This window comes from Mastigoproctus giganteus, chromosome 1 (genome assembly GCF_048544385.1).
Source record: "Mastigoproctus giganteus isolate SK-2022 chromosome 1, ASM4854438v1, whole genome shotgun sequence".
NCBI classification, from domain to species: domain Eukaryota; kingdom Metazoa; phylum Arthropoda; class Arachnida; order Uropygi; family Thelyphonidae; genus Mastigoproctus; species Mastigoproctus giganteus.
This window is the reverse complement of record NC_143575.1, coordinates 89,223,817-89,239,346: the sequence shown is the minus strand read 5'-3', so window position 1 is coordinate 89,239,346 and position 15,530 is coordinate 89,223,817. Positions and strand designations below refer to the sequence as shown.

At 36.2% G+C, this 15,530-nt stretch overlaps 1 protein-coding gene across 1 annotated transcript in view; it reads left to right on the top strand.

Moving 5' to 3' along the window:
- The window catches only part of Hmt-1 (ABC transporter ATP-binding protein/permease Hmt-1), a 257,181-nt gene that overhangs the window by 176,630 nt on the left and 65,021 nt on the right, over nucleotides 1-15,530 (top strand). The window contains exon 16 of the mRNA XM_090380934.1: nucleotides 3,775-3,848. Within this exon, the coding sequence (XP_090237060.1) occupies nucleotides 3,775-3,848 (74 nt within the window). The remainder of the gene's footprint in view (nucleotides 1-3,774; nucleotides 3,849-15,530) is intronic.

Here is a 15,530-nt window from a genome sequence, read left to right as displayed (position 1 = left end):
TTTGTATCTACATTCATGTGAGAAATTTTTTAAGGAAGGGAATTCCAGAAGTATATCGAATTCTAACAGGGAACTGAATGATTTTGTGATAACCAAGAAGAAAGTGGAAGAGAGATTGCTGAAGTTAAACATAAGAAAGGCACCTGGAGTGGATGGTATCTATCCAATTATGTTAAGGGAGGTAGCAAAGCAAGTAAGCAAATCCTTAGCCATAATTATGAGAGCATCTATGGATTCAGGGAAGGTCCTTATTGATTGGAGATGTGTGAATGTATTCTCAGTTCACAAAGGGGAATCAAAGGTTAACATGAATAATTATAGACCTGTTGACTTCTGTTCGATAGAAAATAATGATATCACTGATTAAAGAAGTAATATAAGAACATCTAGACAGGACTGCTGCAGACACAGCAGGTCATAGTAACTGAAATCACAGCATGGATTTGTTAAGGGGCAGTCTTGTTTGACCAATCTGTTTGGATATTATGGCACAGTGACAAAGAAATGAAATTCAAAAAATAACTTCAATACCATCTACTTAGATTTCAACAAAGCTTTTGATGCTGTTCCACATAGAATTTACTGCTGGGAAGTTACCCCAGAATTTACTGGGGGAAGTTACTGCTGTAGATAAAGGGATGGTTGAGTGAGAGAAGACAGTTATTATTAATGGACCTACTCTTCGTGGACAAATTTTATTTGTGGACTTTCCCAGGGTTCAGTGCTGGGCCTATTATTTTCAGTATTTATTAATGAAGGCATATCAAGCCCAATGTCTGAGTTTGCTGATGATATGAATGTTTTTTGGGGTAATTAATGAGAGTAATCAGCATATGCTACTACAACAAAATTTAGATAAATTAGACAGATGGGCTGAGAAGTGGCAACTGAAGTTTAACATTGACAAATGTAAAGTAATGAATATGGGTACCAGTACTAGCAGTTTAACGTACGAACTGCATGGTACCATACTCAGGGTAGTGGAGAATGAAAAAGACCTGGGGGTAATTTTGCAGTCAGAAATTAAGTTCTTTGAGCAGTGTAGACAGGCTGCCAGTACAGCCCATGGGTTTTGTTAATATTCCCACTGGCAAAATTCCTCTTTATAGGTATTTTGCCATTGCAGGTGATTGTTATCTTCTTGTATAGGGCAATGGTTAGGCCATGTCTTGAACACTGCATGTGGGTCTGGAAGCTTCATATACTGAAGGATGTGGATCTATTGGAGCAAGTGCAGAGAAGGGCAACAAAAGAGTGCTCTTACCAGGAAAGGCTTCATTTCTGCAAATTGTTGCACAGATGGATACTTGGGCGGACATCTGATTGAGGTGTTTAAGGAAACTCTGCTCTCTCTTCTTTGCCACACAGAATAGAGAACAAAGATCCCATTAAGAAATTCACAATAAAAATACCCACAAGTATCATGTTTGTTTTAATTTATCAATAAGATCTATGTACAATTATTTTTTTATTTTTATTTTTTTTCCATTTATGATTCCCAACTAAGAGTTCATTTCTAGAGAAAAATTGGTTGTCTACTTAGGATTGGAAAGTAAGGAAATGGGTAATTAGATTTTACAAAGAGTTAAAATCAAATTTGGAATGCTGTTGAAGAAAATCTTCATTTGGGACAATTCAGAAGATAAACCAAGTATATGGATAAAAAACTATATTAGAGCTGAAGATTTTGACTGGTTTAAAAGATATAAAAAAAAAGGTAGGAAACATATTAGTCATGATGCACAAAGAAGTTAACTGGCAACTCAGAAGTTCCTTTTCTCTTTCATTTCTTAATGAGAAAAAATTGGATTGATGGAATACAGGCACTCTCTGCTCATAATACTTGGCTTACGGAAATTCGACTTGACATGAGTTTTTGCCGGCCGGTGCAAAGTAAAAAAATTGTGGAAACGTATTTTGCCTCCTATAGGAATAAATGGAGGTATCGTGAAAATATCATAATGTGAACCCAATAACACATTGTTTTTTTTGGAAATTCGCTCCAAGACCTCAGAAGTTGAAATTTTCGCTATATAACGAAGCTATCTCTCTAAAAGGTCAGTTTTATAATGGAAATTGCGCTACTCTTTCATCATTATCATATGTTCCGTTATAAGAATCAATTTCGAACGCCTTTGTGATAGTTTTTAAAGCACGTTTCTGGAGGTCACTACCATAAAACAATAAAAACAATTTGCAATTTCTGGTTTATTGGGTTTTTCTGTTAGTGCAATCTGTTATAAACAGGTAGTAAACTCGATCTTATTGTATTTAAGATAATACAAATAACTGCAGTTGTGTGGGTTTTTACATTATTATGGTGAAATGTGTTTCTCCCTTCACTGAAATCTTCAATCATATAAAAAAACATAAATAAATTTTCAGAATCTTCTCTTCATTCCTATTTACTTATTACAATGGTGAAGGGACCAATGGAAAGTGCAAGTGGTGGCAGTGCTAGGAAACAAAACAAAATTGATTTAGAAATGAATGATTAAGAAGTATGAAGCAGGACAAAGTTTGTCATCTATTGCATGGAATTAGGTCTCACTGCTTCAACAGTGAATACTATTTTAAAGGGTAGTGCACATATAAAAGAACATGTTAAAGGATCAACACATTTAAGATCAACATAATCACAAAACAGTATTCAGGTGCTATATCAAAGATGGAAAAGCTATTAATAATATGGATGGAAAATCAGATTCAGAAGCAAGTGCCCTTGAGACCAATGCTCATTCAAGCAAAAGCAAGAAATATTTATGAAGATATTAAGGATAAGTACGGCGAACCCCAAGCCAAGTTCATGGCAAGCAACGGGAGGCTTAATAGGTTCAAGCAAATTGCGCTGGTTTCCAAAGCAGTGAAGTCGCCAGTGCCGATTCTGCGGTTGCAGAGAAATTTTGTGATGTGTTGGAAAAAACCCCTTCTAAATCTCCACAGCCCTCAGCTTTCACAGCAGCGTGCTTATCAGCTGGAGAGTTAATTCTGGCATTGATGCTCGAAAGGTAAAACTTGCTAACGTTATGCCTGTCTCCTTTCTCTTTTTGTAATTTTATAATTTTGAAATTTTTGTAATTGTGTACACTTTTGTACTTTTTTTTCTGCACATGAGATAAAAAAATTGAATAAATAATTCTATTTCCATGTTCATTGAGCATTTCTTTTTTGCTTCAGTTAAATTCAACGCGCATAGTTGCAAGTGCTGCACTAGCATTTAGGGAAATTCCGACTTAAGTAAAATTCGACTTGCGTAGAGTTCCACGGAACTCAAGTCGACCCTTACATAAGTCGGGGAGTGGCTGTACATGGAGTAGTCTATCTCGTGCTTTCTTGATAGCTTGTTAATAACACAAAAGGTGAAGTTTTGGACATCTTAATCATTCACCTTATCAGGTTTTTTTTTTTGGCTTATTTACCATATTTTTGTAACTTCCTACTTTGTTAGGTAAAAATGTTGTCAAAAACTTAATGAAAAGGTAAGGATTTTCTACCCTGTATTAAAGAGTATTTTGAAGGGTATTTCTGAGAAAGAGTTCCAAAAATGCTTTCAAAAGAATTAGCATTATTGGTTTGAAGTATGTAGTTTCATTGGAGAGCATGCTCTGGAGGTAAAGATCACTAATGTGTAACAATAAATATATGGTTATTATAAAATTAGTCTCATTACTTTATAGTCACTACTTCCTTAATGATGTTTACTATTTAGCACCTGGATATTCATAATTTTTTTTTTTTTAGTAAGAAATTAACTTCACTTTTTCAAAATTTTAGGTAACACAGAAGTCTCTTCGAAAACTCATTGGAGTTGTTCCACAAGATACAGTGCTATTTAATAATAACATCAGGTATTGAATATGTTAAATCTTATTCATCTGACTAAATAGTTAGTGTATGTTAGGAGATAAATTTGGAAAATGTTTCACCATTATCTTATGAAGTAATATTCTTTGCAATTGGGCTTCATGATTCTTGAAGCGTGTTAAAAGAAATAAGGTTTTTCTATTTTTGTCATGTGGTTTGTTAAGTATACAGATTGGCATCATAATAACAAAAAAAAAAAAGGTCGTTGCCCCAATTTTTTTTTAATGTTGGTTAACATGTTAAATACATGAATCCCTCGATTAGCGTGATTAATTGTTTCTGTGAAAATGGTGCGCTATGCGAAATCGCATTAATCGAAGTTAATAATCAATACAAAATAGCCTAATTCGTTCCAAGACCTACAATATACCAATCAATATTTTTAAAAATATTTTTTATGGCAATTTAATGTACAGCAGTATAAAAGCAAAGGATAATTCTAAATATTTGCAGTACAGTTATCAAAAGTTTATTGAAATTAAAAAATTACAATATATAACTCACTTTATTTCTTTGTAAAATATTTCAAAAGGCTGGTTTGCGCAGACTTTTCTTTCTTCCTTTCATCATAAATTTGCTTGTATGGATACACATCTTTTTCAGTGTTCCTGCGAATTTTCATACTGTGCTCGATATCTGGGTCTACATCCACGATTAGTTGTTTCAAGTTTTAAGCTGCACGAAATATTCCTTCAAGTTCTTTTAATGTCAACTTCTTTCTTGAACATTTTCTTCCTTGCAAATTTCCACCTCATATGCTCATTGTTCATCAATATTAAGGAGGTCAGAATCACTTAATTGTTCTGAATGTGATTCCAGTAATTCGCCAAGATCACTGTTGTTGATTTCATCAAAGCCTAGATCTCTTCCAATATTTGCTATTTCATCAATAACAGTGTTGACATGAGTGAAACTACAGAAATCATTTGCGCAATGTGGCAAAATATGCTATCGAACTGCTCTCATATTGCTAGATGTTACTTCAGACCATGACTCATGAATATTGTCTATTGCTTTCCTGATGTTGTAATTTCTCCAAAATTCAACTAAAGAAATTGCACCATCTGCAGTTGTTGCTTCATTTGCTTGTGCAAATGAATGTTCTGCTTAAATAATAGGCCTTAAAAGTAGCGATTATCCCTTGATCCATAGGCTGTAAAAGACTTGTCATATTTGGAGATAAAAAATAACTTTCTCGTTTTCACACAAATCAGAAAGTGCTGGTGGGTGGCCCGCGGCATTGTCTAAAATCAGTAAAATTTTGAATGCAAGATTATTTTTTTCTTCACAGTAGGCCTTAACTTTCGGACAAAAATAGCTAGTGAACCACTCTTCAAATAAATCTTTTGTAACCCAAGCTTTTCTATTAAAGCGGCAAACAACAGGTAGGCTTGCTTTATTAAAACCTTTACCGAAAGATCTGGGAGTTTCATTTCTGCATTAGCTCCCAATAAAAGTGTTATTCTATCTTTGGAAACTTAATAGCCTGGTTGAGCCTTTTCTTTTTTTTTGCTAGAAAGGTTTTTTTTGGCATTTGTTTCCAAAAAAAGGGACGGTTTCATCAACATTAAATATTTGTTGATCTGCGTAGTTGCTGTCATCAACAATTTTCTTTAAAATTTCAGGATATTTCGTGGCTGCATCTTTATCTGCATTTGCTGCTTCTCCAGTCAATGCAACATTATGCAGTCCTGTTCTTTTCTTAAAATGTTCAAACCAGCCTTTACTGGCAGTGAAATTTTCTTCTGTTTCCACTTCAATCACTTTTTCTTTTGAAGAACTTGCTTGAACATTTTATTCAGTTACCGCTTTACCCAAGTTTTCTATTGTTGACTTTTCCTTTAACATTGCAAAAATACTCAAGGCTTTTGTTTTTATGGTCATTGTGCAGATTGGAATTTTTTTTTTTATTGCAGTCTTCTATCCAAATGGCTAAAAGATGTTCCATCTCAATCATCATAACACTTATATTTCTTGAGGTTTGTGTGCACACCGATGATGAAGCAAGCTTACCTTTTTCCTTATATGCACTGGCTTTACTTAAAATTGTGTGAACCTTTGATTCAGGCATTCCAAGATGTCGAGAAATTTGTATTTTACTATCGCCATCTTCAAATCTTTTTATGACTTCAATTTTTTCATCTAACGTTATCACTTTTCTTTTCTTTTTACCAGAGGTACTATCAGATACACTTTTTCTTTTATCCATAATTAATAATTATGTAATATATAAAAAACGAACTAATGCATAGGGAATGGAAATTAATGTAATTAATTAGTATGCACAGTAATTAATGGCGGGAGCAGTGGTGAGCTATAGTGGGCTCGCGAGAGCCCATTGTTATTTTACTTTGAAAATTTGTGAGCCCATTGTTGAAGCGATTATTTATTTTACAAATGAAATCCTGGCCCCGGGTGCCAAGTGTTATAGTGATCAAGCAATTTCCTGAGTGATTTCTAAAGCGTTTTCTCAAAGATATAGTTTTCTTTCAGTTATAAGTTTTCTTACTTTTCTATTATTACGCAACTTAGTCTTACAAATCGTAAGCAAGTTTAAGAAAGGAAAAACACCTTTCTTCTTTTTTCCTTAAATTAACGTACTAACTTTTATACTGCTTAGTCACTCTAGCGGCACTGCTCCTGCCTCCCCGTGGCGGGGCCGGTAACCTGGGAGAAGAAATCCACTCTCCCAGGGCTGAAAGGAGCAAAGATGGATAAAAATATGTATCCACCTTTAGAGCCATTGAGCTCAAGACGAGACAACATAAATGACAATGATAATGACTTCTCTCAACCCAAGAGGCTGAGAACAACCCCTCAAGAGGAGATACCATCATTCCTCATTCTACACTCTCTCTCAGAGCAGCCTCTGAGTAAGTTATCGCCATTCCTTATACAAAAATGTATTGAGTCTGCTGCAGGTTCACTGAAAACGGTAAGGCGACTTCAGTCTGGGGATATTCTTGTAGAGACTAATAAATCTCAACATTCTGCAAAATTATTAAAGCTGACTACCTTTGGTGGACAATCAATAAAGGTCACTCCCCATGCCACCCTAAACTCCTCGAAGGGGGTAATTGCAGAATGGGACCTATTAAATGTATCAGAAGAGGAAATAGTCCAAGAACTTCGAGAACAAAAAGTAATCCAAGCAAGGAGAATTCTGACTCGGAAAGATGGTATCCTTGTTCCCACAAGGAGTATAATCCTCACTTTTAGTTTTCCTATCCTACCAACATCTGTTAAAGCTGGCTGTCTTCATTGCCGTGTGCGTCCTTATATCCCGAATCCAATCAGGTGCTATAAGTGCCAAAAATACGGACACTCCCAAACTGCATGTAGAGGTGAGGCAATATGTCCAAATTGTGGATCAAAGGATCATAATCAATCTGAATGCACTGCTACTTCTCAATGCCCAAACTGTAAAGGTAATCACCCGGCTTTTACGAAAATATGCGAATTATGGAAACAAGGGAAAAAAAATCCAAAAATATAAAGTCGAGAATAAAGTCACATACTCAGAGGCAAGAAGAGAAATACTCAAAACAGAACCAAAGCGTACATATGCCACTGCTGCTAAACAATTTCAGTCAGTAGGTATTCAAACAGATGTTACAGTTCCTCCAAATCTATCCATCGCTGATTGGGCACGTTCTTTGCTCTCTGCTTCCAAACAGTGTCCTTCTCAACAAAAAATTGAACAAGCCAGTAACACACCTATTACCATTCCAACCGACGTGCCTCAAACAGCAAAACCAAAAGTGGCAGAAACTAAAGTACTGAACCCACCAGTTTCAACGGGCATGGATGTTGACCAACGCAGTGAAACAGATGATGGCATATTAGAACTTCATGCGACTGATGAGATGGACGTCACACGTCCCTACTTTCCAAAGAAAGAGAAAGCGAAATCGAATCGAGGCAAGCAACTTTCAACTAAAAAGCAGCCAGAAACAAAAATAAACAACAAAACCACTTAATGGAAAGATTCCTCCAATGGAATTGTAGAGGCTTTCGCAATACAAAAGACAATTTATATGACCTCATCAACCGGTATGATCTAGCAGGCATATCCCTACAGGAAACCTACTTAAATGCACGAGTGTGTCCCACCATTAAAAATTACACCATCTTCAGACGAGATAGGAGAATAGACTCGCCAGCCCGTGGAGGAGTGGCAATTCTTGTTAGAAACAACGTTCCATCGAAACATATTGCTCTTCAGACCCCTTTTGAAGCAGTGGCAGTGCGTATTGTAATTGGCATTACTCTTACAATAGCGTCAATATATATCCCTCCTAATTTCTTATTCACTTCAGACGACCTAGAAAATCTAATAGACCAGCTACCATCTCCATTCTGCTTGCTCGGAGACTTCAATGCACATCATTCGCTTTGGGGATTTCCAACAATTGACAAGAGAGGTAAGCTAATAGAATCCTTTCTTGATACTTATCAACTCACCATTTTAAATACTGGCGAGCCAACCTACATTCATTTTTCGACTGGATCCACGAGTTCAATAGATCTCTCGATCTGTTCTCCCTCCTTATATACTATTATGGAGTGGTCTGTTCTTGACAATCCACTGAACAGTGATCATCTACCAATTCTCTGCAAACTCCAAAGACGAACAAACTCCCCTTCCCCACGTCGATCCATTTGGAAATTCCGTAGGGCACACTGGAGTGAATATGCCTCTCATGTTCAGTTAGATGATAAAATAATACAATCTCAGACCATAGAAAATGTCACGGAACACATCACTACTCAAATATTACTAGCTTCCACCATTGCAATACCAAAATCTTTACCGGAGAAATGGAAGCACAGTAACTACTGGTGGAACCAAGATTGTACGCATGCGAAACGGGAAAAAAACAGATCTTGGAATTTATTTCGTAAATTCCCCACAACTAGTAACCTAATTAACTTCAAAAGACTGAGAGCCAAGTTCCGCAAAATAAGAAGAAATGCAAAGAAAGAAGCCTGAATCAGCTTCTCCTCAAGTATAAATAAGGACACAGATAGTAGAATCATTTGGAGGAAAATTCAATCGCTCAGTGGCAAATATGTCCAGTCCCCAACTACAATACTAAATTGGGAAGGGAAGGAGTTGTCATCACCAGCAGAAATAGCAAATGCCTTAGCGGAATCATTTGCCAGCATATCAGCAATATCCACCTTTAACCCAAACTTTTAAAGAATTAAAGAATCTGCAGAAAAGCGTAAGATTAATTTTTCTACGGCAGTTTCACATCCATACAACCATCCACTCACATTAGCAGAATTACTAGGGGCACTCAATAAAACACCGAATAGTGCTGCTGGGCCAGATGGGGTCTATTACATAATGTTAAAGCAACTTGACAACAGAGCAAAAAGAACATTGTTAAAATATTACAACCATATTTTCTTAGAAAATACCTACCCACTCTCCTGGCGTCACTCAATTGTTCTACCCTTCCCGAAGCCAGGAAAGGATCGTACCTTTCCGCATAACTACAAGCCAATTTCACTGACTAGTTGTCTAGGAAAAGTCCTTGAAAAAATGGTTCACAGGCGGCTAACGTGGTTCCTGGAAGCAAACAACTTACTAAACAGCAGCCAGTATGGATTTCGAAAGAACCGGTCCATGCTAGATGTGATGATAAAAGCAGAGGCAAACATCCGAAATGACTTTATAAGGAGAGAACATCTAGTCATGATTAATCTCGATATTGAGAAAGCCTTCGATACCACCTGGCGATATGGTGTACTAAAAGATCTCCATTCTTTCGGCTTGAGAGGTCAGTTACCTCAATTCATACAAAATTTTCTATGCAACAGAATGTTTCAGGTAAGGTATATGAACAATTTATCCAAATCATTTGAACAAGAGGAGGGTGTACCGCAGGGTTCTAGTCTAAGTCCAACATTATTTGCAGTAAGAATTACAAACATGACACGGGAAGTACCAAATACAGTAGAATCGTACATGTTTGCCGATGACCTCATTATCTCCTGTCAATCCCAAACTATGAACATCATTGAAAGACAACTTCAAATTTCCATAGCTAAAATAGAATCATGGGCACTGCGGAATGGTTATTCTTTAGCCGAAAAAAAATCCACTGCAATTCACTTTTGTAAAAAATGAAAACTCCACCCGGATCCAGAAATATTTTTAAAAAACAGCCTGATATCTGTCACTAACAATTTTCGTCTGTTGGGGCTACATTTAGATAATAAACTTAATTTTGCTTCCCATATATCTTACCTTCGAACCATGTGTCTTAAAAAACTGAACATCCTAAGAGCCGTTTCCACCATGTCCTGGGGTGCTGACAGAAGCTCTCTTCTTCATCTCTATAGAGCTTTAATAAGATCACGCTTAGATTATGGATCACCTGTCTATGACTCCGCTAGGAACAGTTCCCTATTACGTCTGAACACCATACAGCATAGTGCCCTTAGGATAGCTGTGGGAGCCTTTAGAACATCTCCGATTCACAGCCTGTATATTGAGGCAAATGAACCTCCACTGCACCTAAGGAGAAAATCCTTATTATGTAACTATGCACTAAAGATTAAGAGTATTCCATCACATCCTAGCTGGCAGCACTTGTTCGACCCTAAATACACCATGCTATGTCAAAATAAACCTAATGAGAATCGCCCAGCAGGGCTTCGACTGCAAGAGCTCATGATCAGTTGGAACATTAATTTTCAGAATGTCTTCCAAGACCTTGGTACTCCCGAACCTCCCTGGACTGAATTCGTACCTCTCTGTGACAATTTCTTTTTAAGATGGGGGAAGACATCCCTGGCTAATACAAATTTTCAACAGCTCCATAAATCGCATTCCTTGGAAAACTCAGCAAAAGTACATATCTATACTGATGGCTCCAAAACAGATACAGCCGTAGGTGCTGCAGCAGTTTCTTCCAACTTCTCAGTAGCTGTTTCTCTTTCCACTGAATGCAGTATCTATACTGCAGAATTATTCGCAATAAAACTGGCTCTAGATAATATAAACAAGTACCATATCAAGGAATCCTTGATATATTCAGACTCCTTAAGTGCAATCACTGCCATTCAATCTACTTTTTGTCCCTCTCACCCCATTCTTAAAGAGATCCGATCTAAGTTATTTCACTATCAAACAGTCAATCAGAAGGTTACCTTCTGCTGGATCCCTGGTCATGTTGGCATCTCAGGCAATGAACATGCGGATGCTGCTGCAAAGCACCCCGACTCTGGATCTTCCAGACAAATAAAAGTTCCCTACACCGATCACAAATCTGTCATTAAAACAATGTGCAGGAAACAATGGTCTCTCCTTTGGAAAACTCAAACCAATAATAAACTACTGCAGATAAAAAAAGAGCCACAACTGTGGACATCTAGTTCTAGGAGAAGCAGGCGACAAGAAGTGATTCTAGCAAGGCTCCGCATCGGCCATTCGCACCCAACTCACCTGTTTTTGCTTATGGGAGAGAATCCTCCTCAGTGTTTCTTTTGTCAGTCGCAGCTAACAATAAAACACATCCTCATAGAATGTCCCCAACTTTCAACAGTCAGAAAATCAAGCTTTAGCTCCCTGTCCAACTTAAAGGAACCCTTAACGTTATTTCATATTCTTGGCAATGAAGCAAATTTCGAGGAACTGTTTAATTATTTGAAGCACATAGATATGATAGACTGTGATCAAAGTGACAAACAAATCATGAACAGGCACAATATGGCCCAAGAGGCCCTTGTGCCAAAAAACCCCAATACAGCAACAACAACAACAACAAATGAAATCCTGAATTTAATTATTCAGTATCTAGAGCCGGAACTACGGTGGGGTGAGCGGGGCCCCATCTCCAGAATTTTAATGACACATTTGACCAGTTATGTATATTAAAATTGCTTCATTTTTGAGTTAATTACAGTTGGACCCCTGTTTAAGAACTTCTGCGTAGGGAATTTTTTTGAATTCCCCTTGGTTTCTACAGAAACGTTTAAAATAATTTCCTTATAACGAACAGATTACAATATACAACTCTGTGCGCATTGTCCTCACCTCTGGCCTTTAGGTAATTAGAAAGCGCGAATTAAAGGTGAAAGGGATTACCGTCCCACAAACATTAATGATGTCCTTAAAACCTATGCAGCCACATTCTGAGAAGTCGCGCTAGCTAATGCTTTCAGTAGCCAGTCAGAGGATTAAGAAGATTCCCGACACGATAATAGCCTCTGGTCAACCTATGTTGTGGTTGCCCTTTACTTCGACAAGAAGTCATATGTTTTTCAGAGAAGTGAGCGATCCACGCATTTCAGTAAATTTCTCCATCTATGTTTACATGGTCACAGTAGCTGAATATCTGAGTGATTCCGATATTTTGCACAGTATGGACGATAATTAAGGGTTGGAGGAATTATCCCGCTTTGTGAAAACATTTTGAATCAGAAAGTTAATTAAATATTCTGGATTATTAAACTGACTTTTCAATCTGGAATTTCTTAACAATTTAGCACTAATGATCGACGTCCTGCAGGAGCTCTCTTACCTTTCAGAAGCTTTACAGAATCACTATGGTAAAAGCAGATAAATTAATTATTCTAACTATCAATTCTATCGCTAATTTGAAAAATTCTGAAGGAAATTATGAAGCTAAAATTGAGAGCATGTTGAAGTTGAAAGAATTTGAAGGAATGCAAAGTAAGAACACATTTAAAAAATTACCTCGTGACACGTTATTAAGGAAAAGTTATTAATGCGACAGAGTAATTTTAAATTAAATTAAAGAAAATAATGATACTATTGATGATGAGGAATTGAAAGAAATTTTAAACATATGTTAACTGTAATTGTGGAATATGAAAGAACTTTCGTCTCTGTGGCAAGATGGTGAAAAACAAATAAGAAATTTAAGTTCTCTGATAAAATATGAAATAAAAATGAATGATTTTAGAGATTTTGTTGAAGACAGTTTAACTTTAAAATCGAGTGAAATTCCCTCTTCAATTATAAAAGCCAGAAATATCTTTGAAACCATTGCGATTAGCAATGCTTTCAGCGTAATGAATAATATTGTATAAATGAATGAATAATGTTGACAATTAAACACATTGCAGATTATGTTGACCATGCATCTAAATGGAAAACCATTGCTTCAATTTGATTCGGATCGTTATGTCAAATCATTCCTCTGTAATCTTGGCTCAGCTGTTGAGCAAAGCAGATCAACAACAAATATTAATTAAGAAGTAAATTGTATATGGCAATTTTTTGAATAAAATTTTCTTGAATATTTGTGTAATAATTATTTTTATGTAATCTGTGATTATTGTGTACCTTTTCTAGAAGAGTTTGTTTTTTATGTAATATTTGTTTTTATATTGTAGAATGTTTTGTGATATGGGAAATGTTTTTTGTTATTTTTTATTCACAATATTAAAATTTTATCACGAAAAAAAAAAAAAAAAATGTATACATTATATTTTCCTAGTTGTTAAAGAAAAAAAAAGAGACAAATAAAAAGTGGCACGTGTATCGAGCACGCGCGTTAGATTGGTTTTATGTGAATCCTTCGCATTTCTTTTAGGTATTTTGATTACAAAATAATAAAGCTTTTGTATTGTAAATATTTTACTGAACATTCGCAAATTTTTATAATTTCTGGAAGACAAGATACAATGGATTTATGATAACTAAAGTAATTGATGTGTACCTGTGATTGCAACGTATCTAAATGTCTAGAAAACAGCGTCGATTGAAGTATTGACCTTGTAGTTGAAATGACATACGCAGCTGTTCAGGGCACCTAACAATGGAATGTTACTCATGCTCAATACCGATGGGATTCTTCCTCTTGCTCAGAATAATCACTTGAGAGGGCATAAATTTAAATTGAGGGAAGACAGATGTAGGATAGATGTGCGGAAATTTGCCTTTAGCCAGCGGGTAGTTGGTTGGTGGAACAGACTTCCATCCCTTATCGTAGAAGTTGATAGCCTAAATAAATGTAAGGCTCAGCTGGACAGGTATTTTGAAGGAATGGAGGGGTGAAATGGGAGTGGGTTTTTTTTTTTTTTTTTTGCATGATGCTGCATAAACTTGCTTTCTTGCATCATATGCCTCTGCTAATGCTACGAAAATGCAAGACGAAAAAATAAATTGTTGGAATTTTTGTATTGTTGCAGTCATACTTACTTCAGGAAGTATGATTGTGACATTATAGTATCAAAAAATTCAAAAAAGGTAGAACGCGAGATACTATCATATCCAGGTATCACCCTAAAGATGTGGGGGGGGCATGATGACCAGGCTGACTTGAGATATCATACTGGTCATGAAAAATGCATCATGCGTTCTAATCACACTAGTAGTGGGAAGCGCCTCTGGCAGAAGCCTGCTGTAGATGATGGCAAAATATTGGAGATTCCTGCTGCGGATGACGTCACGGAAGTGATGTCATCCACGGTAGGAATCCCCAAGGATGTTTCACATCCCCAAGGATGGGCACAATGGGCAAAACTGTGAGCCCATTGTTAAAATATTCACAGCTCACCACTGGGTAGGAGATACACGGGAGTCTGCACGTTAACACGCAATGCAAGAACAACTGAAAGTAACTGATCTGCATGTACGTAATAAATGTGGTGAGGCCGGTGTTGTCCTTCAGAGTATATAATGTTAGAAAATATTTCAATTGAAATAATACACATTTGAAATAATCCATTTCTTTTTATTTTCTTATGGTAGAAAAACAAACTGACTTCCCACACTATATCTTGCATTCGTTTTTGTTTATTTTTCGATGGAGAAGGTATGACGCAACACAAAATAAACAGTAACTTCCTTTTGTGAACAGAGCCGCGCACTCACTAAGAAAACAAGCGATGTGTTTCTATAATGTTCTCTAATGTTATGCATACTTTAGCAGTGTTTTACATTCGTAGCTTAGTACTGACGTTCGTAGCATCACCAGCTTCAGTTTCTTTAGACCAAGCCAAAATACCGCGCTAATCAAAATTTTGATTTGTGCCAATCAAAAATTGGTAGCTAAATATAAACCAAGCTAATTCGAATCTTGCACTAATCGAGGGATTCCTGTACTACATTTTATTTATCTTGCTGAAGAAAATTGATAATTCAAATTTAGTTTCATACCATACTAGCATAGACTAGCACACCACTGATGCCTGTTTGTCAACTAGAGAAGAATAGTGAAATTTCATGCAGAAATTCAGAGTTTTTTTTAAAAAATTCCAAATTTAATGGTAAAACCATAGTTTTATATATTTTTTTGTGAAAAAGATGGAGAAAGCTATTAAAATAGTGAAATGCTAGATGTGTCAAAGTGGAGACTCCATCATTAATCAGTAGTGGGAAGGTTATGTATGCAGTCATGATGTAAACTCCTCTAGCTTCTGCCATGTTGAGAATAAAGAGGAATTTATTTTATTTATATGAACTGACAAAGTTTTGACTTACTTTGACTAGTAATTGATTGCTGCCGTAGTCCAAGACAATTCGAACTAAGTGCAACATAGACTAGTTGCTACTTAGACTAGTAGTGTACTGCTGATTGCAAGTCATTGAATTTGACATTCATTCAAATTTGCAAAACAGCTTAATAGCAAGTCACTTTTAGTGCTATGATGCTTAATTACCTGTTGTATTCAGATACCAT